This window comes from Manihot esculenta, chromosome 6, assembly GCF_001659605.2.
Source record: "Manihot esculenta cultivar AM560-2 chromosome 6, M.esculenta_v8, whole genome shotgun sequence".
In the NCBI taxonomy this organism is placed as follows: domain Eukaryota; kingdom Viridiplantae; phylum Streptophyta; class Magnoliopsida; order Malpighiales; family Euphorbiaceae; genus Manihot; species Manihot esculenta.
The window spans coordinates 290694-315336 of record NC_035166.2 but is presented as its reverse complement, the minus strand read 5'-3'; the positions used below and the strand labels follow the sequence as shown (position 1 = coordinate 315336).

General features: G+C 40.5%; 1 protein-coding gene across 2 annotated transcripts; it reads right to left on the bottom strand.

Annotated features, from left to right (window-relative positions):
* Positions 1 to 229: 229 nt before the first annotated feature.
* Positions 230 to 8208, bottom strand: LOC110618203 (bifunctional D-cysteine desulfhydrase/1-aminocyclopropane-1-carboxylate deaminase, mitochondrial). 2 transcript variants are annotated; one of them, XR_002488472.2, is made up of 10 exons: positions 7845 to 8208; positions 7572 to 7766; positions 7236 to 7346; positions 4943 to 5034; positions 1967 to 2059; positions 1801 to 1858; positions 1613 to 1726; positions 936 to 1033; positions 683 to 788; positions 230 to 611 (listed from the first exon to the last, which is right to left on the bottom strand). XR_002488472.2 is itself a non-coding variant. In XM_021761305.2 (9 exons), the coding sequence occupies exons 1-9, from the start codon at positions 8148 to 8150 to the stop codon at positions 407 to 409; spliced, it is 1272 nt and encodes a 423-aa protein (XP_021616997.1). In that variant the 5' UTR covers positions 8151 to 8206; the 3' UTR covers positions 230 to 406. The 2 variants fall into 2 exon arrangements, 1 of the variants encoding a protein (XP_021616997.1); XM_021761305.2 differs by lacking the exon at positions 683 to 788 and having other exon boundaries at positions 7845 to 8206.
* Between the last annotated feature and the right edge of the window lie 16435 nt (positions 8209 to 24643).

The following is a 24643-nucleotide window of genomic DNA, read 5'->3' as shown; positions in this document are numbered from 1 at the left end:
TGAGCAATTTAAAATGTAAAAAGACGGTTAACCTCTTTCTTTACTGAAGGTGATGACCTGAAAAATATCAATTTTTTTCCTTTTTTAATGAAAAGCAAAAGCAAAACCGAAGTGTCATCGACTACACGGATTATTGCATTTGATTATTAATTAGAATAAAATTTTCTCTCTCTTTTTTTTTTTTTTAAATTTATCTGAATTGATTCAAATAGACACAATGCAAAAAGGATTTAGTACTGAATAAGTAAGGTGCAACGCATTGCCTTGAGCTGAAGAAAGATGAATGACATGGAGCATTCCATAACCGACATCAGTAGGACAATCTTATGATCAACTCGAGAATAAATAAAAATAAGCACAAAGATATCGTGCACTGCCAAGTGATGCATTTGGATAGGGATGCTTTCTAGAACATTTTGCCAATACCATCGTTCCTTGGTACTGACTCATCGACGTCCATTCGGGACCAGTTTTTCACCAATGGAGCCATCTGATCGACCTTGTCATACAATCCCAGAAGCCCACCAGTGTGTATGAAGAGGATCCTTCTTCCCTCCCACTTTTCTGGATTCTCTTTCATGTCTTTCATCATACCATAAGCTGCTTTCCCACTACAAGAATTACAGAACTGAACTGTTAACTCGAGGAAACTTACAAATTTTAAGATCAAGAAATTGAATACCTAGCCGATCTTCAAAAGCATCAACCACACATGACCTCTAGCTTTTCAGCTTTTTATAACACGGGAATATCCTCAAGATGAAAAATCATCACATTCTCTCTTCTAGCTGGTTATCAGATACCAGTAATGGTCCTTGTTAATTCTAATACATTGGATTGTATCGTGGAAATGACTAACATTCAGCATTCACAATCTCAATTGATACGAAAAGAACGCCTCAAAAGAACTCGGAAATCATTATAGAATGTAGTACCTGTAAACTGGATCCAGAACAACACCAGTAGCTGTAGCAACTTCCCGGACAAACTGAAGCTCATCAGAGGTATTCATTGCATAGCCCAAACCTTTGGCCTGTAGGAGGAAAGAAAATGAAGGACAAGAATATGATTGCTTTATGTTCAGTGTTCCAAATCAATTGCAGATACATTTCATGAAAGCACAAAGGCTTGCTATTGGTTTATTGGCAATCACAATTCATGAAACATCCAGAAGATGATCAAGACTTCCACTCCTGAAGTTTAACCAAATGGAATGAGAATTGAATTAACCATTTTAACCATAAATTTCTTAGATGGAGAAACTAGAACATTCTTAAGCACAATGTCAACACATAAATATATTGTCTTACTAGCACAGAATGCAATGACATGCACAAACTGAATATAATGAAAACTCCCTCTTTCCCCCTCTCACTCCCTCTCGAGAGTGATAGGCAAGCATCTCTTTCATGGATGCGTTCATTTTCTCTATGACTCAGTGGGCCACAATTTGCCTGCTCTAGGAGCTCCATCTCCATCTAGCATCTCAATATACGTGCAAGAACATGCGGACTCTTGCTTGCATTACAGTATTTTTTTTTACACAATAATATTATCACACAAAAAGGGGAAATAAAGAAAGGATTTTCTGCTAGTGGGATCAGGCGCTCACATTTTGAATGTCCACAATGTCACTTGAGTTAACTCCTGCTTTGAGTCCATCAGTAAGGGCTTGAACAAAGTTGTAAAAGTAATCAGGGTCATCACAGACACAGTATGCGTGAACCTACAACACAGGAATATGCAATTTGAGTTAATTGACATGTAAAAGACAAACAACTTGAAAAACAGAGGACATACTTTTGCCTTCAAAGTACCAAGCCAAGATCCTAGCGACAGACCAGCGATCGTACCTCCACTGTAATCAACACCCCAGAAAAAATACAATATCACCAAATTCTTTTAGCATTCATGGTTTAAATAGAAAAGGAACAGCATACTTCCGAAATTTAATGTAGATAAGAACCTGCCACATGCTACAACAATATCATCAAATTTTAATCTGCCAGTACTAGCCTGAACTTGTTGCTCAATTTCCCTTGTTGCTTCAATATAACCCCTGAATGGAATTCAAACATATAAACTGATTAGTAAGATAATGATAAAGAAAAGACCTAAAAGATTAAAGTAAATTTGTAACTAAAAAACTAGAGAAGTTTGATCTTTATTAACAAAAGCAAGGTACATAGTAAGGCACACTCTCATTAAATTTACCCAAAGGGTGGTTTTCGGTTTGGTTTGAGCAGATACTAAAATCAAATTAAAGAAGACTAGCCAATCAATCTTGAAGAAAAGGTCATATCAACAAATCATTTCATGAAGAAAGGCCCAATATGTTATTAGTGAAATATTTCCAAATGAGAGGGGAAAAATAGTACAATAAAAAATCTAGTGGCATGGCCCAAACTGCTTGAAAGAGATAGCAGACCTATCCCCTTCCATAACATACCAAACCTCTTGCAATTTCTTGTGTCTTCTGACATTTGTTCTCTCCAATTGAAGACAGACTGGATCCAAATATTGATCAACATTTTCTGAAGTTGAGCAATTTTTCAAATCATGCAAAATTTAAAAAATAATTATCAATTCATACAGGATCCGAAAATATTTTCAGATTCTGTGTGTCAACACAGCGTGTTCGATAGTCATTATGCCGAACACGCTAGTTCGACACCCGTGGCTGAAATAAAAACTCTTCGGCACTATAAGTGCTGAAGAGCTGCAGGGCCGTACCTGCATGCATGCACAGCACGGCCGTGCATGCATGCAGGTTCCTGTGCATGCATGAACAGTGCATGCACGACCATGTGTTGTATTTCTTATTTAATTATTTTAAAATTATTATTTATTTTAATTGTTATATTATAATAGTATATAAATTAATTAGTGTTAATTTTATTTTATGTTTATTTTTTTCAATATTTTTCAATATATAATAAAATTTAATAAATTTAAAATAAATATAATTAAGAAAAAAAATTTAATAATTTTTAAAAAATATAATAAATTAAATTATTAAATTATTTAATCCGTCATGTATTTCCTTTTTAAATTTATTTTATGTTAATTTTTATATTATAATATTATGTAAATTGATTAGTATTAATTTTATTTTATGTTTAAGTTATTGTAAATATTTTTTAAAAATTAAGAATATAACATATTTAAAATTTATCTGCGTTTCTTTTTTTGTAGTCGAATCGATAAGAGTAGATTTATAACATATTTAAAACTTACGTCGAACTAGCGTGTTAGGTACAAAAAAGCAGTTTTAAATATGTTATATATCTACTCTTATCGATTCAACTACAAAAAAAGAAAAGCAGGTAAATTTTAAATATGTTATATTCTTAATTTTTAAAAAATATTTACAATAACTTAAACATAAAATAAAATTAATACTAAGCAATTTACATAATATTATAATATAAAAATTAACATAAAATAAATTTAAAAAATTTAAAAAAGAAATACATGACGGATTAAATAATTTAATAATTTAATTTATTATACTTTTTAAAAATTATTAAATTTTTTTCTTAATTATATTTATTTTAAATTTATTAAATTTTATTATATATTGAAAAATATTACAAAAAAATAAATATAAAATTAAATTAACACTAATCAATTTATATACTATTATAATATAACAATTAAAATAAATAATAATTTTAAAATAAAGTCGTGCATGCACTGTTCATGCATGCATACACAGGCCTGCATGGATGCAGGTACGGCCTTGCAGCTCTTCAGCACTATAAGTGCCGAAGAGTTCTTATTTCAGCCACAGGAGCAACTCCCGTGGCACAGATCAGCTTGTTCGACACCCATGGTGTCGAACAAGCTGAATAACTGATAGTTCGCCACCCATAGTGTCGAACAATAGAAAGTTCGACACCACGGGTGTCGAACTAGTGTGTTCGGCAGTATGACTGTCGAACACGCTGCGTTGACACACAAAATCCGAAAATATTTTCGGATCCTATATGAATTGATAATTATTTTTTAAATTTTGCATGATTTGAAAAATTGCTCTCTGAAGTTGGTCAACATCTGGAGGAAGCAAATGAATGTTGGGAGATTTTCAGGGGAGGGCATATGAAGATGAGCCAATCTCTTCGAGTGGCTATTATGAAGAGAGAGCGAATTACAAAACCTGAGATGGTAATCGCCCATATTTATTTTGATGAATGAATTTTTTAATCAATTCTAAAGCTCAGTTCAAGAATTTCTGAGGGACTAAAATAGTTACATCAGCAATGTAGAGCGCTTTCGAAGGACTGCAGAGATACTATACTGTTCTTATCCAGAGGGAATAAGTTATACACAAAGAATAATTGCGAAGGAACGAGAGAAAGCAGCTATGACACAGCAATGACACCAGTGAGGCCTTGCCTATGTTTATATTAATTTATATCAGTATTTCTACATTTTTTCACTAATATATATATATACATATATATATTACTACTCAGTACTGAAAATGAATGCAACCTAAGCACTCTGGTGCAAGGAACCTTGCCTTTTAGGAGTTGGATCATAGAGAATGGAAATGGAATGGGAAACTTCTGCTTTTGACTCTGAGCCTACAAACTTACCTTTGCAACTTGCTCGGTGTGTTTTCCCCTTTATTCATTCTTTCAAAATGTTTGTCTGTAGCTTTTTCCTTATTCTCCCCTTTAATATTAGATTTAGATATTGTGATAGACAAGATGAAACACAACTACCCTATCTCTGTTCCTCTCAGCTATCCTCAAATCTTTGAATATAAACATATTTTTCCCTCATCCATCAAACCTGAGGATTTCTTTCCCTCCACAAGAATATGGTGTAATCAGTCTAATATCATGGATATGGGATCAGTTTATGTTGATAAACAAGGTAATTGCAAACTTAAAACCAACATAAAACAATATATAAATTATTCACCTGAACTCACCAAGTTCCTATGGGGTTTGATCCACCAACGGGAATAACATATGGTTTTCTCCCTTCCTTCAGCAACTTTTCTTTTAAGATATTAGTGAGAGTCTGATGACAAAAGGTGAACAAAGACAATGAAACCTGTCAATCAAATATGAACTAGAAACACATGCAGGCACCAGTTATTGAATAGAAAAGGGGGAGGCGTTGGGGAGAAACAAATCAGAGCCAGATGCACCAGTTAAGCAAATCAAAGCCACATTATCTGTCAAAATGTTGGTTGTGAAATAAATATTGGCAGAACCATCCAGAACAGTGGACAACCATAATTTTAACGTAACCATTTAAATAGAATGTTAGAGAATACTTCAAAGGAAAGGAAACCAACAGTTTACAGAGCTTGAAAAGCAGCAAAATAATGGATACATAGAGTGTTAAGTTTTAACACAGTATTTCACAATCTGCAACTCCTAAAAATCACAATATGGGAATAAAATTATACAAGTGTGCATCTATGACACAAAGTTTGAAAAATATATACATAACATATAATTGCATGTCTCTTTCAACCAAGATAAGTGGTCACTCCGGAGATCGGATTGATTTCACATCAATCCCATAGGTGCAAGCCTTTCTAGGAACTGATCAAAGGAGGGGTAAATTGGATGGAAAAAATATTCCCTTGACATGTGAAAGGAATGTGGCTATTATTTAATGGAGTACAATCTCATCAAATAATAAAGGAGGTCATCTTAATTCTTTAAACAATTAATATGCTTCTTCATAAATGGCTTCTAAGATGACTGAAAATAAAAATCTTACAAGGATATTTGATTACAGGAAAAGGTGTATTAAGGCTCAAAAATTCCTAAAGCCTAGATGCAAGGCAAAAACACACAACTAAGAGAGGTAAGTTGTACACACTTGCACAAGCACAATTGATGAGCTAGAAGATGTGTGGAGAACCATGAGGAGCTAGAAGAAAAGAGAAGGAAGTAGATCAAGTGAACAAGAGTAGTGAAGGAGCACAATTGAGAAAGAGCAAATGATTATGAACCAGTTTCTGTGCAGAGAAACCCTAAAAGCAGTTATTTTCCTCCCCACATGTAGCATGGCTGTCTGTTCTCAATTCTCATCTATTAAGGCTTCTTTCTTTTATTTTATTAATTTGATTTGTTGTGCATGAGAGATTAGCTACCTCATACACATAGTTGAAGCAATGCAAGAGATTTCTAGATGAAGTAACATCTTAAGAAGGAGCAGAAAAACAGATGGAAAACTAAATATTATCAACATGAGGATCAGAAAGAGGGTCCAACAAGCTTGGGACAATCCCTTCTTTTGTTCATTAGCAGGTGAGAGTTGGGGCTGCTACACTTTCTTAGCATAACAAATGGTAGTGGTGGCTTGGGCAATTTCATCTATTTCACATTCTCCTACCTTCTATTTCCTCATTATTCTATTCTCTTCTATATCTCATCTCTGAATATAAAGGACCTTACAAACCCCATATAAGACTTATTTAACTTAATATTGCAATCCCTGCAGATACCAATCCTTAATTTTCCCCAATCTATCAAGTAAAATGAGAAAGAAAATTACTAGAAAAAGGACAAGGTAAAAGATCTCTTAGAAAAATATATGCAAAACAAAGTAGAAAGCAACATTAAAAAATTTAGGAAAAAAAAAAAAGGAAAGAAAAGAAAACGTTGCTAAAGAGAAGAGTTTATCAACCCTGGTGAACATCAATTCAAATGATTCCATTAAAAGCTCTAGCTAATGATCCCCAATTTCAAACAAAGGTTAGAAGAAAGTTTAATGGAACAAAGAATTAGGGATGAAAGAGCAAATATAGTAGAGCAATACTCAGCATTGGTAATCAGAGAGTTCAGCAGAACAAAGAAAAGAATTAAAGCACAAGACATTATGTCAAGCATGTGCAAAACTGATCGAAGCTTAAAGTTGCCTGAAAAAAATGATTATTTGCGAACACTTTACTCCAAAATCTTTTGAAAAAACTCAACAAAACTGCTCCAATTATTACTGGCGGTGAAATATGAAACCTAGCATCATCACCTTGCATCCTCCTATGCAGTTTGATACCATAAATTAAAGTCATCTTCCAAAATCAAAATATTGCCTGGGTTACAAGGCAGAAACGCAAATAGCTCGCAGATATTTCAAGGTTCGGAATGTTATAGCAGCAAGAGAGAAAACAAAACTCACAGAAAAGCTAAGTAGAGGTACATGATAATAATATGGAAGGCCTGCATTCAGAATCAGTGGTAAATTAAGGAGCAATGACATACCACACTCCCAATTTGTGCGTATTCCTCCTTCGAAATAAGCTGAACATGAGCTCCAATGAGACGTTCAACCAAGAGATTGCCCGTCAATCCAGGATCTTGGTCCACAAGAACCTGCAACTCATCCAAAAAAAAAAATCTCAAACAAACAACAACAGAAACAATATTGAAAATAAATGCCAACTGAACATCTGTAATTGGCTTAAATGGTGAAACAAGTCTTAAATTGCAAGTGGGAGTAGGTATCGCAGCCCAGGCTTCAACTAAAGAAGCCAAAATTAGATAAATAAAAAATAAACAATATACGGGAAGAAAAATGGAAGAAGAAGAAGAAATGACCTTTGAAGTGCGAAGTATAAGGTAACAGTCAAGATTAAGGTACTTGGCAGCAACAGCAGTGGCACGGCAGTGGTTGCTTTGAATGCCTCCAATTGTAATGATACAGTCAGCGCCATTAGCCACTGCATCGGCCATCAAGAATTCCAACTTTCTTACTTTGTTCCCACTCAATTGCATGCCCGATAGATCATCGCGCTATATAAAATGAAGAGAAATATATTAAGAAAAAGGTTGATGAAATTGATACTAAAACAAAAGCTCATCATGTAATACCTTCAACCAGAGCTCAGTGCCATTGGGCAAATTAGGAAGCTTCCATGGATGAATAGGAGTAGGAAGATGACCAAGAGAGAAGTGGTGAGAAGGAAGGGGATTGAGATGGGAGGCCCAGGAAGGAGGAGTATAAGGTTTGTGAGTGAGAAAATCCAGAGAGCTCTTGTGCTTGTTGATTTCGTCGAATTCCATTGTTTGAAGGTGAGAAATACCGTATAGTGATCTGACGATGAGATGGTTTATGGGTCTGACGGACCTCTTAAAGCTCAGGGGACAAGGAAAGTAGAGGTACCGATTGCACAGCATCTGTTCACTATCTATTTCTACAGGAATACAATATAAATGCTATTGGAGTGTGGAGATGGACGTTCTTTCAATAAAAAGCATGGACTATATTGTTTAAAAGTTGGGTTATTAACCCAAATAATCTAAAACATTTCCCCCCCGTAATATCTTAAAGTTTCGATTTTGTACGATTAAATCAAACTCCATCATAATTTTAATCATGGTAAATTAATTTTAACTAAAATTTGATATATCACTTATCGTGAACAATCAGTAAGTTAAGGACCAATTTATTTTTAATGTAATTAACGAATTTTTTTATATTTTTTAGATTCAACGCTTAAATTCTTCTATTCTAAATGCATTATTCTTTTATTTATTTTTTTAAAATATTTTTTTAAATATCTTTATAGATCATACATTACATATAAAAATAATTTTTACTATTTATAAATCTAAATCTTCTTCTTCCTTTCTCATTCTCCTTACAAGCTAGTCGAGTAATGATCTAGAGGTCTGAAGTAATTGGAGCACAAGTGGTGTTAATAAAAGTGGGCAGACAGCGAAATAGACTTCATGCAGCATAGGCAATGGTCGAGGCTAGAGTCGCTGCTAAAAATGGTGATCTCGCTCGTGCAGTCTCTGTCTTAGATAAATGTTACAAATCATTGTCTGAAACAACATCTGCACAGGCTGATGACATACTGTGTGTCGCATTGTGTGTCGAGTTAAAGGAAATGTAGGAAAGGATGGCAAACCATCAGGTATACGAGACATTCGAAAGGGCTTATGTCTTATCAGGTTTGAGTCCACACTCATGGCAGAGAACAACTGCACGAGGCGACTCCACCGATAGTACAAGTCTTGTGCAAGCTTACCAAACACCATCAAGATATGGTAACTCAATCTCAGACTATGTTGTTAGGGAGCCCATCATCTCATCGAAAACTTCGACAAGCTCTGTCATTTTTTGACAAGCCCATCATCTCATAGGGATTCACATATTAGAGGATCTGGTTCTTCAATGACTATCAGATATATTGATTGGAACAAAGGCTTGGTAGTTCCTTCAGATGAAGACCAAAATCAGAATAGCATGAGGAAGGAAAGACTTAGCAAGTATCTTGCAAATGAGAAACAAGAACTAGCATGAGGAAGGGAAGACTTGAACACTTTAATACTCGAGTCATCACCAAAAGACTCGCCCTTCTTTCAATAAGGTGAGTCTCAACATGAAATTACCGTTATCAAGTATAGACCAACAAATCTTCATTACATTTATGATCATGGGATAACCTCCTATTGGCTGGTAATGCCTCGTATCAAGCAGACGGCCACATTACCGCTGGATTATCAGAAAAAATATCATATTCATCTTTACCTTTTATGGTATAAAAGGAGAAGAATCATAGAAACAAAGGTACACTATTCTATAACACTAAAACTCTAAACAATTCATTATATTCTCTCTACTCGTCAAGATACTGACTTGAGCATCAAAGTGGCTATTGTGGGCACCCGCCACCACCTCACATTCTCTTCCTTGTAGGTTCAAGTCAATCACTATACGGTTCCATTTTGGCCATGCCATCTGTCTAATCTCAGTAATATCATTAGGTTCCGTTGCTGCGAACCCACTGAACTCAATCTGTTCATTAAGATTAAAGTCGACCTCTTGTTCCCCCTTCTATGATTTCTCAAAATGGTCGAAATCATATATGTCATTACGGGAGGACCTGATAAGAACAAAGGGAAAAATAAGCGTGTGGTAGAGGATGTCATGTTTGTCCATCAAGAAATACGGACTATGCAAGAGGTAAGGTTCGGTTCAGTCCTGCTGATAAAGCAGTCAGGTTATTTCAAAATAAGCCCCTGGTCGTTAAGATCCTCCTAAACCGATATGAGGTAAGGCGGGTGTTTGTACATATAGGTAGTTCTATTAATCTTCTCATCTTAAATACTTTTAACAAGTTAGGCTTAGATCAAAACAGCCTTGCTAGAGGACACCATCAACCTTTAGTAGGGTTAGGAGATAAGACCATGCCAGTATTGGACACCATCAACCTTTTCCTAGTGTTGGGTGATGAGAGATATAGGTGAGAGTTGTATGCAGAGTTTGCAGTGGTAAATATCCCATTTGCATACAATGTGATACTTGGCCGTCCAGTCCTAAACCGTCACGGTATCATTATTAACATAGATGTTATGTGTCTTAAGCTTCCAGCTCTAAGGGGAATAGCAATGGTCTGAGGCAATATGAGGTTAGCCAAATAAGGTTACGAATACCCAGCAGAATGTCTCAAGAAAGCAACTATGCCCATTGACTTGCTGGAGAAGTCGAAATCTAATGTAAAACCAGAACTAGCAGATCCGGTAGATAAGGTCCAGATAGGAAAGGAACAGAAGGTATGGTTCGACACCGCGCTAACCGGCGAAACAAGGACTCATCTAGTAGAGTTACTAAAGAGCCGAGTGACAACTTTAGCTTGGTCCCTAAAGAATGTAATGGGTGTAGACCTGACTATCTATTGACAAGAATATCAAACCAGTCCAACAAAAGAAAAGAAAATTTGCACCAGAAAGGCAGCAAGTGATTAAAGAGGAGGTTGATAAATTTTTAACCGCGGGATTGATAAAGGAAGTGCAATATCCAACGTGGCTGGCCAATGCGATCCTAGCGAAGAAAGCCAACGGAAAGTGGAGAATGTATGTGGACTTCACCGACCTAAATAAAGTATGTCTAAAAGATCATTACCCATTGTTGTCCATTGACAGATTGGTGAACTCAACCTCAGGGTATGTGGTGGTCTCTTTCCTTGACGCTATCTCGGGATATCACCAAATCATAATGGATACCAAGGATGCAGAAAAGACTGCATTCATAATAGACGAAGGAGTTTTCTGCTACAAGGTAATGCCTTTTGGTTTAGAAAATGTAGGAGCCACATACCAAAGGCCGGTGACAGAAATCTTTAAGGACGTGGAAAGGTCAATTGTCGAAGTATACGTCGACGACACGGTGGTTAAAACCCAATCATTGGAAGAACACCCAGAGGACATCCAGAGAGCCTTTGATGTCCTGGACAAGATAGGCATGGAGTTGAACGCGAAAAAATGTACCTTCGAGGTAAAAGCTGTGAAGTTTCTAGGATATATCATCTCAGAAAGGGGCATAGAGGTAAATCCTGAGAAGATTAACGCTATCTAAAACATAGAAGCACCCAAAATAATCAATGAAATACAGAGGCTAAATGAGCGAGTCAATGCCCTAGGCGATTCATATCATGCTCAGCCAGAAAGTGTCTCCCATTCTTCAAAGTCTTAAAAGGTAAAGGTAAGTTTGAGTGGGGAAAAGAGTGTGTAGAGGCCTTTGAAATTTTAAAAACCTTTTTATCCTCTCCTCCATAGTTAAGTCCGCCTGTTGAAGGCGAAGTGTTGTTTTTATATTTGTCTGTGACGCAGGAAAAAGTTTGCTCAGTGTTCGTCCGTGAGAGCAATGGGGAATAAAGGTCGGTATATTATGCCAGTCAAGTTCTAAAATGGGTAGAGTTGAATTATTCTCCTTTTGAAAAATTGGCGTTTGCAGTACTTATATTGGCCACAAAGTTGCGGCTGTACTTCTCACACACCATAGAAGTCAAAACCAATTATCCTCTACGAAAGATTTTATATAGGCCAAAGCTATAAGGACGATTGTCCACTTGAGCGATAATATTATCGGCCTATGATATCAGATATATTCCCAAAAAGGCCATGAAACTCCCAGGTTCTAATTGACTTTATCACATAGATGAGTCCACCATTAGAACTTTTAGAGTCCCCTGAAGCAATCATAGAAGGATGGAAGGTTTGAGCAAATCGAGCTTGCGAGGCTGGGGGATCAAGCATTGGAATCCTTTTGCAATCTGAGATCAGCATAAAACTTCGGTATGCGGCAAAACTCGCCTTTAAAACTACCAACAACATAGTGAATACAAAGCAGTAATAATGCACATGCATACAGTCATGGCACTACACATTATCATATATACAGCAAGACAGGACTCTACATCCTATCCTAGTGGATATGATTTTTTCCTAATTATGCTTGCCCTCTATAGCATTTATGAGCCTAACACTCTAGGTCCAACCATATGAATCTAGGGCTTTGATACCACTCTATAACGACTCGAGAATCGAACCGTTATCGGCGCTAGGGTTCAGATCGATTTAAGATCGCCGAAACCCATAGCAAGCCTGTAACGATCCGAAAATCGAACCGCTATCGGCGCTAGGATCCAGATCGGCTTAAGGCCGCCGGGACCCGTAGCAAGCCTAACATGCATCCTGTATACTTGTTAAATCCCATACATGATCAACATATACATAAAAATTTTTAAACTTTTCTATCATTCACCAAGCTTAACCTTTGCATGCACAACTCATAAACATAAACCCCACACTGAAGTCCTCATCAAATGCTCCAATGGGGTAACATATCATACATTAAGCTTGGTTTACATAAATCATCATTAAAACATTGCGTTAAAAAGATCATGTACCAAGAAGGGATCAACATACTATGGCCAAGCACAACTCTATCATTAATACAGTTCTTTTACATTTCATCACATAATATCATTTTACAATACATGTCCACTTCTAACTATTACATAAAACATGACTTCATTACTCTTGCTGACTTCCTGGTCTATCCCGTACCTGTAAACCTGGGGATTTAGGGAGTGTGGTGAGCTACTAGAGCCCAGTGAGCAGAATAATAAAACATTGTATTTAAAACATATGATCTCATGAAATGCATCACATCACAAACAAATCACAATCAAGGATGGTCTTGTCACCAATAGTCCTCTACATATCCATTAGTGCCAGGGGCGTAGAATGGGCCTCGACTTGGTCTTTCTCTTAACATAACATAGCATAACATTACATTCCAATAATGCCAGGGGCGTAGAATGGGCCTCGACCTGGTCTTTCTCTTAACATAGTGCCAGGGGCGTAGAATGGGCCTCGACCTGGACTTCCATACCATACCATATCATATGATATCATGTCATATCATACGAGGACTAAAGGATCATCCAATACTCATCCACATCATCATCACCTTATGCAATGCAACATATTCGTGAATTCTAATGCAAACAACCTAATATATCTCATGGTATCGATGATGCATGAACATGCTCAAAAATTGATTTATTTACTTTGAAGCATAAAGGGTTATTCTACTCACCTCAGGCTAGCTCTGAAAACACAGAAGCAGCTAACTCACTGCTGGGGTCCTCGGTTCCTCGGGTCTGAACCTACACAGGTGGACTCAAATGAGGGACTAAACATACATGAACATGACTCTAAAATACTCCCCAAAAACCCCCTAAAACACCTTGAAACAATCATAGAAAACATGCAAAGGAAGGCTGGACAGGGCACTTTCGGCGGCAGGTTCGGCGGCCGAAAGTCCCTCCAGAGCCGAAAGTCATGCACCTTCGGCGGCACTTTCGGCGGCCGAAGGTTCCTTCCAGAGACGAAACTCATGCATGTTCGGCGGCACCTTCAGCGGCCGAATCTCCCCTCCAGAGCCGAAAGTCCACTTTCGGGGGCAGGGTTCGGCAGCCAAAGGCTGGCCTCCACAGGCAGGTTCGGCGGCCGAAAGTCCCTTTAGCTGCCGAACCTGAGTTCTTCCCAAGGGCAGAACTCAGCCTCCACAATGCACATTTAGCCTCCCAAACCATTCAACTCAAAACCAACACTTCCACAACATGCATACACACACACATAAGCTCATAGGGGCCTCAAACTATCATAAACCCCAACTAAAACACATCAAACATACATATACAACACACATTGCTCAAAAACTCAACATTAACCCAAAAACTCAATATTAACCTAAACATGCATTTCTACCCCATAAACTTTCATAAAACTTGTTTAAAACATGGAATGAGCTAAGGATCTACTCTTACCTCTTGAAGATCGAGAGGAAAGGCGATCCAACTCGGAGATGGGAGAGATCTAGCTCTTTGAACCTCCAAGCTCCAAAACTTGCTCTAAGCTCACAAATCTTCAAAAACAAAGTAAATACTTGTTAACACTTGAAGGATTTGAGGAAAATCGTCAAAATCAACCATGGGAGAGCATGGACTCACCATTGGCCGAAAATGGGGAGAAAGCTCGCCCGTTTCGGCCATGGAGCCCTTTTATAGGGGCTGGCCAGACCACCTTCGGAAGCCTAAAGTGCCTCCAAAACTCATGCAAGTTCAGCAGCCGAACATGGGGTTCGGCGGCTGAACCTGAGCCACTTTCGGTAGCCTAACTTGCCCCCTAAACTATCCAATGTTCGGCGGCCGAACCTGAAAATGCTTCCATGGTCTTTTTCATTCAAAACTCAATTTCTTTCTTACTTAAAACCATAAAATACATTAAAACATTTTATGAAAACATGGTTTTACCCTTCTAGAGGTTTTCGACATCCGAGATTCCACCGAACGGTAGAAATTCCGATACCGGAGTCTAGCCGGGTATTACAAAGCCTACTATACATCCTGTTACACCTGATAAAATCTCATACATAATCACACGAACTAACAAAACTTAATCATTACATGAATCAAGGCTCGACCTATACATGTATCATAACTGAAATCGTATAAACCCATACTAGAGCCCTCATCAAAAGCTCCAGTATGATCAACATAACATGCCTCAAGCTTGGTTCAAACATACATATACATAAAATTGTTACATATAAGGAAGGGATCATGAAACATGAATTACAAGGGCAAACACTAGGATAAAGCACAACTCTAATCCATAAAATAATAAATGTCCACAACTATCTATTATAATAGACTATACCAGCAACTCAGACAATCTCCCGAGCTAACTCTAATCCTGCAAACCTAGGGTTAGGGGAAAGGGGATAAGCTACAAGAGCATAGTGAGTAGAACATAAAACAAGATAGTTTAATAAAATGTATGATCGAATGAATGCATTACAACACAAACAATTCACATTAAGATGGACTTGTCACTGTAATACCCGGCTCGAGTCCGGCCTCGGAATTCCTGTAGTCCAGTGGAATCCCGGGTGTCGGAACCCGCGAGAAGGGTAAGATATGTGTTTTCATGTGTGTTTTTTGAATGTTTTTAAGTGTTCAAAGGAAAAGAGTTTTGAAAGAAAAGCAAGAAGGGAGAAATGCAAAGGTTCGGCCGCCGAAGGTCACTTTCGGCCGCCGAACATTGCATGGTTTCGGATTCACGTTCGGCTGCCGAAGGTGGTCTGGCCAGCCACCTATAAAAGGGCCAAGGGTCGGTGGAAGGAGGCTATTTCTCCTCCACTTGCAGCCAGAGGTGAGTTCCAGCCTCTCTCACGTTGACTTTCATGGTTTTTATGATTTCCTTCACATCTTTCCAAGGTTTTAAGAGTTTTGATGCTTTTTGAAGGTTTTAAGCAAAACGAACAAAGTTTGAAGCTTGGAGAGTTTGAGAACGGATTTCTCTATATCTCCACGTTAGGATCGTGTAATCTCTTGTTTCGCAGAGGTAAGTACAGATCCTGAACCTTCTTTGTTGATTTGTGAAGGTTTTATGAAGTTTGTATGGGTAGTATGCATGTTTCGGTTTAGGTGAGGTTTTTGGTGATCTTTCATGTTTAAGTGTTATGTGCTCTGTGTGTTTGGGGTTTAGGATAGTTTGAGATTTGTGCATCTATATGTGTATGTGCTAGTTGGGAGTAGTTGACATGCATGTTGTAGGTTTTTGGGCAAAGTTTGCATGAAACAGAGCAAGGTTCTGTCCCCTGGACAAAACCAGGTTCGGCCGCCGAACATGCTTGGAGGCAGTTTCGGCTGCCAAAGCTTGCCCCCGAAAGCGAAGCTTTCGGTTTCGAAAGGGACTTTCGGCCGCCAAAAGAGGGAGTTCGGCCGCCGAAAGTATGTGAGTTTCGTCTCTGGACGAGACCTTCGGCCGCCGAACCTGCCGCCGAAAGTGCCCTGTCCAGCCTTCTTTTACATGTTTTCTGTGAATGTTCTAGGATGGTTTAGAAGGGTGTTGGGGAGTTTCTTAGAAATGTTCTTGAGTGAGTTTGGTCCCTTCATTTGAGTCCACCTGTGTAGGTACGGACCAGAGGAATCAGGGAGGTCAGCAGTGAGTCCAGTTTCAGAACCTGCAGAGTCAGTTCAGAGTTAACCCGAGGTGAGTGGAACTGAACTTATTTTAATATGAAAAACGAGTATTTTATCATGCTTCATGCATCATGAATACGCGATAGGGTGCGTGCATTAGTATACACGAATATGATGCATTGCATTTATCCTTGATTCTATGACTGTATGGACATAGTAAGGATTCAATAGCCTTCAGAGGAAAGACCTGGAATAGCCCTACGGGGACCAGGCATAAAGACCTGGAACAGCCCTACGGGGACCAGGCATAAAGACCTGGAACAGCCCTACGGGGACCAGACACAAAGACTTGGAACAGCCCTACGGGGACCAGGCATATGGTATAGAGGGAGTGTTGATCCGTCCATGCTGAGATGTGATTACTTGTGATGTGATACATTGCATGAGAGCATGTTTTATCACCTGTTCTTTATTACTGTTCTACTCACTGGGCTATAGTAGCTCATCCCTCTCCCCTAACTCCAGTTGTGCAGGTTCAGAATTCAGAGGGAAGTCAGCAGGGTACAGGAAGAGTATATAGTTTGTAATAGTTAGTCAGTGTGGACATGTAAATGTAAAGAGATAATGTATGTGTACAGTGTATAGAATGGTGCTTGATTATAAGAGTTGTAATCCCTTTTTGTGTTTTCACATGATCAGTTTATGTTTATATATTGTTGTATGTTTATGAGAAAACCAGGCTTAACATTATGAGTTTTATCCGCCTAGAGCAATGAGGAGCTCTAGTAGGGATTGGTAGAGAACAGAGATAGTGCATGCACAGGTTAAGCCTTGGAACGAAGAAAAGTTTTATGTTTTTTACAGAAAATATATGATCATGTATGGGATGTCACAAGTTCACAGTCAGGATAGCAGGCTTACTACGGGTCCCGGCGACCTTAAGTCGATCTGGATCCTAGTGCCGGTGGCAGTTCGGTTTCCGGGCTGTTACAGATTGGTATCAGAGCATTAGGTTCACATGGTCGGACCTATATAGACAGAGTTGGGCCTATAGAGGTTTTAGCAGGTCAGGCACCATAGGGAAACATGTCCACTAGGATAGGATGTCCGTCCTGTCGCTACATACATGTGCATTAGTTTATATGTGTTGTTTTCCTCTATGTGTTGCTTATGTGCTCTGTGATGTGTTGTTTTCCAGAGAGAGTTAAGATGCGAGGAACTCGTCGATCCGCGAGATTGACTGGAGTCCCACCTGTCAGTGAGGGTACAGCTGCTCGTCCACCTGCCTTGCCAAGGGCAAGATCTCACAGGTCAAACAGGGAGGGAACGTCAAGAGACCCTAGAAGGTCTTCGGACGAGAGCAGAAGAGGAGTAGACAGAGGGGGAAGATCAGAAGAAGAGAGAGGTGCTATGGAGGAAGATCAGAGTAGAGATGAAAGCATGGGTGTAGGAAGGTCAGAAGAAGGCATGGGGGAGTCCCAGGGAGGCGCACATGCCTCAGGGTTTGGCTATCCACCCTTTCCTCAGGGCCCAGAGTATCCGATGGGAGGCACGTCGGATTACTCCAGCTTTGCCCCATATCCACCCTACATGCCCTATATGCCTTATCCTTCCTTCTATCCACCATATCACATGTATCCACCCCCACCGTTTCAGCCAAGTTCAGCATCGCCTGAATCGAGAGAAACAGTACCTCCACCACCACCACCTGAACCAGTAGCCCCAGTTGTTGAAGCACAACCTAGTTCTTCAGGGGGAACGAAGGTGAAGATGACTGAGTACTTAAAGTTGGATGCTCCTAAATTCAATACGGGAGATGATCCCTTTGAGTATCTCAGTGCAGTCAGAATGATAACAAGCGAGTTGGGAGCAGATGATAGCAGGGCCATTGAGATGGCAGGGTTCACATTAAAGTGCAAGAAAGTCAGAGAATGGTTCAAGAACTATGTGGACCCCAGAATTGACAGTATGTCATGGGAAGAGTTCGCCAACGAGTTTGCTGGGTGGGCTTTCCCTGACAGTTCCAGGGAGCTAAAGGTTGTGGAGTTTGAGCAGTTGAGACAGACGGAGGAGTTGAGTGTTGATGAATATACAGATAAATTCCTGGAATTGTTACCATACGTGGGTCAGGCGTATGATACAGATCAGAAGAAGGCAAAGAGATATGCCACAAGGCTTCATCCCCGGTATTTCTCTTTGATTCTCCACGCGGAGAAGGAGAGTTTCCACTCCATTGTGGATGCTGCTAGAAAGATGGAGGCCAGTGCCATAAGTCAAGGAGTAGTCAATCAACCAAAGGCACAGTCTTCTGGTACTAAACCAGGTTCCTCCTCACAAAGTACAGCAAGTGCGAGTAAGAAGAGATGGGACAAACTCAGAGGAAAGAGAGGCAAGTTCTGGAACCGGATTAAAACGAGTCTGGGAATGAGGAGCGGCTCCAGTTCTGGCACAGATATTCCAGTTTGCAATAGGTGTGGGAGACCACATAGCGGAGCTTGTTTGCTGAGATCTATAGCCTGCTATAGATGTGGGCAAGAGGGACATTATGCACGGGAATGTCCTCAGGCGACTTTGGTTACACCATCCCAGTAGATGACCTCAGGTAGTGTCGTTCAGTCAGCAGCTTCAGTCCGTCCACCAAGCAGTGGCAGAGGTAGAGGAAGAGGAGCAGCCTCTTCATCAGGGATGGGTTCCCGAGGTGCAGGTCCGTTAGCCCCAGCACGGATTTTCACCATGACTCACCAGGAGGCAGACACTTCGAACACAGTGGTGTCAGGTAATCTCATCATTGGGTGTTCAGAGGTGTATGCTTTGATGGACCCCGGTGCTTCTCACTCTTTCATTTCTTCTAGAGCCGCAGAGAGATTGGGGTTGATTGTATCCGAGTTAGAGTGTCCTTTCTGGATCAGTGGACCTAGATGTGACCCATCATTGGCAGAGTCAGTCTGTCAGTTCAGTCCAGTGTGTATCGAGGATAGATGCCTTCCAGCTGACCTTGTGGTTCTAGAGTTGACAGATTTTGATGTCATTCTAGGGATGGATTGGTTATCTACCTATAGTGCTACTTTGCCTTGCAGGGACAAGGTAGTGAGTCTCAGAGACCAGGATGGGTCAGAGTGTGTCTTCAGAGGAGACAAAAGAGGGACACCTAGGGGTTTGATATCAGCCCTCCAGGCTCGTAGGATGTTACGGATGGGGTGTCAGGGGTTCCTAGCTTATGTGAGAGAGCTAGACAGACAGGTTAGGGAACCATCCTCAGTTCCAGTTGTTAGAGAATTCCCAGATGTGTTTCCTGAAGAGCTTCCAGGACTACCACCCGATAGGGACATAGAGTTCGAGATAGAGTTGATGCCCGGTGCTAGACCGATCTCTATTCCTCCCTACCGGATGGCACCAGCAGAGTTGAGAGAGTTGAAAGAGTAGTTACAGGAGTTAGTAGCTAAGGGTTTCATCCGTCCGAGTACCTCCCCTTGGGGTGCTCCAGTCTTGTTTGTCAAAAAGAAGGATGGACCTCTTAGACTTTGTGTCGACTACAGACAGTTGAACAAAGTCACTATCAAGAACAAGTATCCTTTACCCAGGATCGATGATCTCTTCGACCAGCTGGCAGGAGCAGGTTGTTTTTCTAAAATAGATCTGAGATCCGGATACCACCAGTTGAAGATCAGGGAAGGAGATGTATCTAAAACTGCTTTTAGAACCAGATATGGGCATTATGAGTTCCTAGTAATGCCGTTCGGGTTGACTAATGCCCCTGCAGCATTCATGGATCTCATGAACAGGGTTTTCAGGGAGTACTTGGATCGTTTTGTGATCGTCTTTATAGATGATATCTTGGTGTACTCAGGAATGCAGAGGAGCTTGCCCAGCATCTGAGGATAGTTTTGCAAACGTTGAGAGAGCATGGCTTGTATGCCAAGTTCTCCAAGTGTGAGTTCTGGCTAAGGAGCATTGCCTTTTTGGGACATGTAGTCTTAGAGAAAGGAATAGCAGTAGATCCCAAGAAGGTAGAGGCAGTAGCCAATTGGCCTACACCCACGACAGTGACCGAGATCAAGAGTTTTCTGGGTTTGGCAGGCTACTATCGGAGGTTCGTTCAGGACTTTTCGAAGATAATTGCTCCTATGACCAGACTGACCAGAAAGAATCAGAAGTTCATATGGTCAGAGGATTGTGATGAAAGTTTTGAAGAGTTGAAGAAACGGTTAACTTCAGCACCGGTGTTAGCTCTGCCAATCAGTGATGATGATTTCACAGTGTTCTGTGATGCATCCCGAGTGGGATTAGATTGTGTGTTAATGCAGAATGATAGAGTGATAGCTTATGCTTCTAGACAGCTGAAGAAGCACGAGCTGAATTACCCGACACATGATCTTGAGATGGCAGCCGTTATCTTTGCACTTAAGATGTGGAGGCATTACCTCTATGGGGTAAAGTGTGAGATCTATACGGATCATAAAAGCCTGCAGCACATCTTGAGTCAAAGAGAGTTAAACTTGAGGTAGAGACGGTGGGTAGAATTGCTCAGTGATTACGATTGTAAGATCTAGTATCATCCGGGTAAGGCTAATGTTGTAGCTGATGCCTTAAGCCGGAAATCACTTGGCAGTTTATCCCACATTGCAGTAGAAAGAAGACCGGTGGTGAAGGACTTTTTTAGACTCATGAGTGAAGGACTACAGTTGCAGTTATCTGGTACAGGTGCTTTGATTGCACAAATGAGAGTTACACCAGTGTTTCTAGAGCAAGTGGCTCTGAAACAGCACGAAGATCCAGAGTTAGTGAAGATTGCCAGGACTGTTCAGTCTGGCAACAGTGCAGAGTTCAGATTTGACAGTGAGGGAATTCTTCGTCACGGTAAGAGATTATGTGTACCAGATGATAGCAGTTTGAAGGAAGACATTATGAGGGAAGCTCATAGTGTGAGGTATAGCGTTCACCCTGGAGCCACCAAGATGTATCAAGATCTGCGAAGGGTGTATTGGTGGCCAGCAATGAAGAAAGAAGTGGCACAGTTCGTGTCAGCCTGCGAGACATGTCAAAGGGTGAAGCTAGAACACCAGAAGCCGGCTGGAATGCTTAACCCACTGCCGATTCCAGAATGGAAATGGGAGAACATAGCTATGGATTTTGTAGTGGGGTTACCGGCGATGTAAGACCCCGCTCGTTCAGACATCGGAATTCCTACCGTCCGGTGGAATCTCGGGTGTCGGATCCTTCTGAGGGGTATAGTAAGGGTTTCCTAAAAGGTTTTCTAAAATGTTTTTAAGTGTTTTATGGTTTTAAATGGAAAAGGTTTTGAGTTTTGAAGAGAAAAGACCAAGGAGGCGTTTGCCAGGTTCGGCCGCCGAAAGTGAAGTTCGGCCGCCGAACATGGAAAGGCTTCGGGAGCGCCTTTGGCCTCCGAAAGTCTTGTTTGAACGAGCCAAGGTTCGGCCGCCGAAAGTGAGGTTCGGCCGCCGAACTTGCATGAGTTTAGGGGGCACGTTAGGCTGCCGAAGGTTGATGACCAGGCCACCTATAAAGGGCCCTCAGATCGGAAATGGGCGAGTTTTCTCCCCATTCCCGAGCTCAGGTGAGTGTATGCCCTCCCTTGGTTGCTTGTGTGTCTTCTCTTCAAAATCCCTCAAGTTTTCATAAGATCTACCCTTGGTTTGAAGTTTTGAAGCTAAAATAGAAGTTTTGGGAGCTTGGAGCTTTTGGAGCTTGGATTCTCCACACCTCCGAGTTAGAGATCGCACCAACCCTCGATCTTCAAGAGGTAAGTGTAGATCTTTGTTTCCCTTGAGTTTTCATGAAGTTTTAAGTAAGTTTTATGAAGGTTTTATGTTGGTATGGGTAGATATGCATGTTAAGGGTTTATGTGGGTTTTATGCCCAATGTATGTTATGTGATGATGTGTTGAGGAGTTTAAGTTAGTTTCTTCGCTCTCTATGCTTGTGGGAGTGTGTATGCATGCTTGGGAGAGAGTATGTGAGGTTTGGGGTGTTTTGGAAGGTTTTGGAGGTTGATGTGCACGAAGGCTGAGTTCTGGATGAACTCAGGTTCGGCCGCCGAAGGTGGGTTCGGCCGCCGAACGTGCCTGTGGATGCATAGGTTTGGCCGCCTAACCTTGCCCCCGAAAGTGGAGTTGTGGCTTGAAAGCAGACTTTCGGCCGCCGAAGGTAATGTTCGGCCGCCGAAAGTGCCTGACTTTCGTCTCTGGAGGAAGGGTTTGGCCGCCGAAGGTGCCGCCGAACCTACCCGAGTTTCGTCTCTGGAGGAGACTTTCGGCCGCCGAAGGTGCCGCCGAAAGTGCCTGTCCAGCCTTTTCATGGCTGTTTTCTATGCATGTTTCAGTGATGTTTAGAGGGGTTTTTGGGGAGTTTCTTATGAGTTGTTAGAATGTGTTTAGTACCTCATGTGAGTCCATCTGTGTAGGATTGGACCTGAGGAGAGGTGTCTAGCTTCAGTGCTAGTTGACCCTGAGTTTGTTGAGCAGTGGCTTCAGGTAAGTAGAACTAACTCAATCTTTTACTTTAAGAAAATCCAATGTTTAATGCATCTTTTTTTTTAAAGAATTCAAATGCCTAAAGCATATGCATGCATCATGTTTATATGTGATAGGATGATTGCACTAGTTTCACGAAGGTGACGCATTGCATTATTTGATGTTGATGAAGGAAGGGTGGACCGAGGCGACTTCAATAGCCCATATCTGTCACGAGTCTTGTCTTAGTCCTTTGAGAGCCGGACGAGTACATGTAGGAAAGTCCATGTGAGCTCTCTGTGGACCAGACACCATGTCATGTATGTTTCAGGCCTTTGTGAGCTCCTATGGGGGAGCCGGGCACCGACAGAGGGTATTTTTGAGGTCATGTCCATCCTCTGAGAGGAAGGATGTTAGCATTTTACGAGGACTCTCAGAAACCAGGTTCCGTGGGGAATGTATGCTTGTGTGAACCCCGAGACGGAAAATGTATGTGATTTCTCTGTGTTATGACGCATTTCATGAAAGCATGAAATAAAAGAAAGAATAAAATACATAAAAAGGGTGGAACAATAAAAAATAAATAATGAATAATAAAATGAACTGTTTTCTCTGTTTCTACTCACTGGGCTCTTGTAGCTCACCCCATTCCCTTAACCCCAGTTTTGCAGGGCCAGAGTATGTCCAGCCAGAGTAAGTCAGAAGAACTATGGGATAGAAGAGGTTCAAGCATGGGTTGCCATGTTTGGTTGTAATAGCTTAGCTTGTTCTGTATATGTTTATGGAGATAGTATGTAATGTAAGTTGTAAAGAGACGATATGTTATGTAATGCTATGTATGTTTTGTATGTTGTTTAGCTTAGTGGTGGACATGATGATAATGATGATAATGATGATAATGATGATATGTGGACATGTTAGATGGACTTGATGTATGGTCCTCATGTATGTAAGGGATATGAAAGAATAGAAAGAGTAATGTTATAAAGAGATAGAGCCAAGTTAAGAAAAGTATAGATATGCCATGGGTTGTAGCATGAGATGTATAGAATTGTGCTTTGCCTTGAGTGTTGGTTAATCCCTTTTTGTTATGCATGATCTTGAGAAAATATTTTAATGTTATGAGTTTTCAATGGCCCGTGAGGGAAGAAAGGGTTCCAATCCCTTGACCCAAAGCGGATATGTTTTAAAGCAAGCTTGATGACCCATCTGGTATGAGGTTCTATGTTTCCATGCATAGGTCAAGCTGATGTAAGAAAAACAAGTTTAAAGGCTTTTATGAGACCAAAGCTTAAGTTTTATGAAAAAGTTTGATCATGTATGGGATTATACCTAGAGTTTCAGGATGTTTAGCAGGCTTGCTACGGGTTCCGGCGGCCTTAAGCCGATCTGAATCCTAGCGCCGAGCAGGTCGGGCCGTTACTAGAGGGGTACCGGTTTCCGGGCTGTTACAGTTGGTATCAGAGCATAGGGCCTCGAGAGTACGGTGTTTTGATGCGAAGGTGCTCAGACATCGGAAAGAGGTTGTGCTAGATATTAGTGAGGCAAGCACATTAAGAGAGCTTAAGAGTAAGATCATGTCCACTAGGATAGGATGAGGAGTCCTGTCTTGCTTGATGATGTGTAATGCCATGTGTGATGCATGTGCATTTATGTTGTATTATGGATGTTGATAGTCCCTTAGCTACAAGATGGCATGATATGTACTGATATGAGATGAGCTGAGCGACCAAGAGTGTCCCTTGGCCCAGTTGGTCATGGCATGTTCTACTATGTTGTAGGCTGTAGGTGACAGGTTCATCCATGATATATGTTGCACGAGGGGTCATGTGTTTATCACATGGACCATATGATATGATGCTATGCTATGTGTTGTGAGTTCATGTGTTTGTCATGGACCACTTGATATGATGTGA

Excerpts from the sequence above, each read along its gene's own strand:
- LOC110618203 (XM_021761305.2), bottom strand. The coding sequence starts at position 8,150 with ATGCTGTGCAATCGGTACCTCTACTTTCCTTGTCCCCTGAGCTTTAAG. Across the intron at positions 7,347-7,571 it reads TTATACTTCGCACTTCAAAG|GTTCTTGTGGACCAAGATCC; the intron begins GTCATTTCTTCT and ends GATGAGTTGCAG. Across the intron at positions 612-935 it reads GTTCTGGATCCAGTTTACAG|TGGGAAAGCAGCTTATGGTA; the intron begins GTACTACATTCT and ends TAATTCTTGTAG.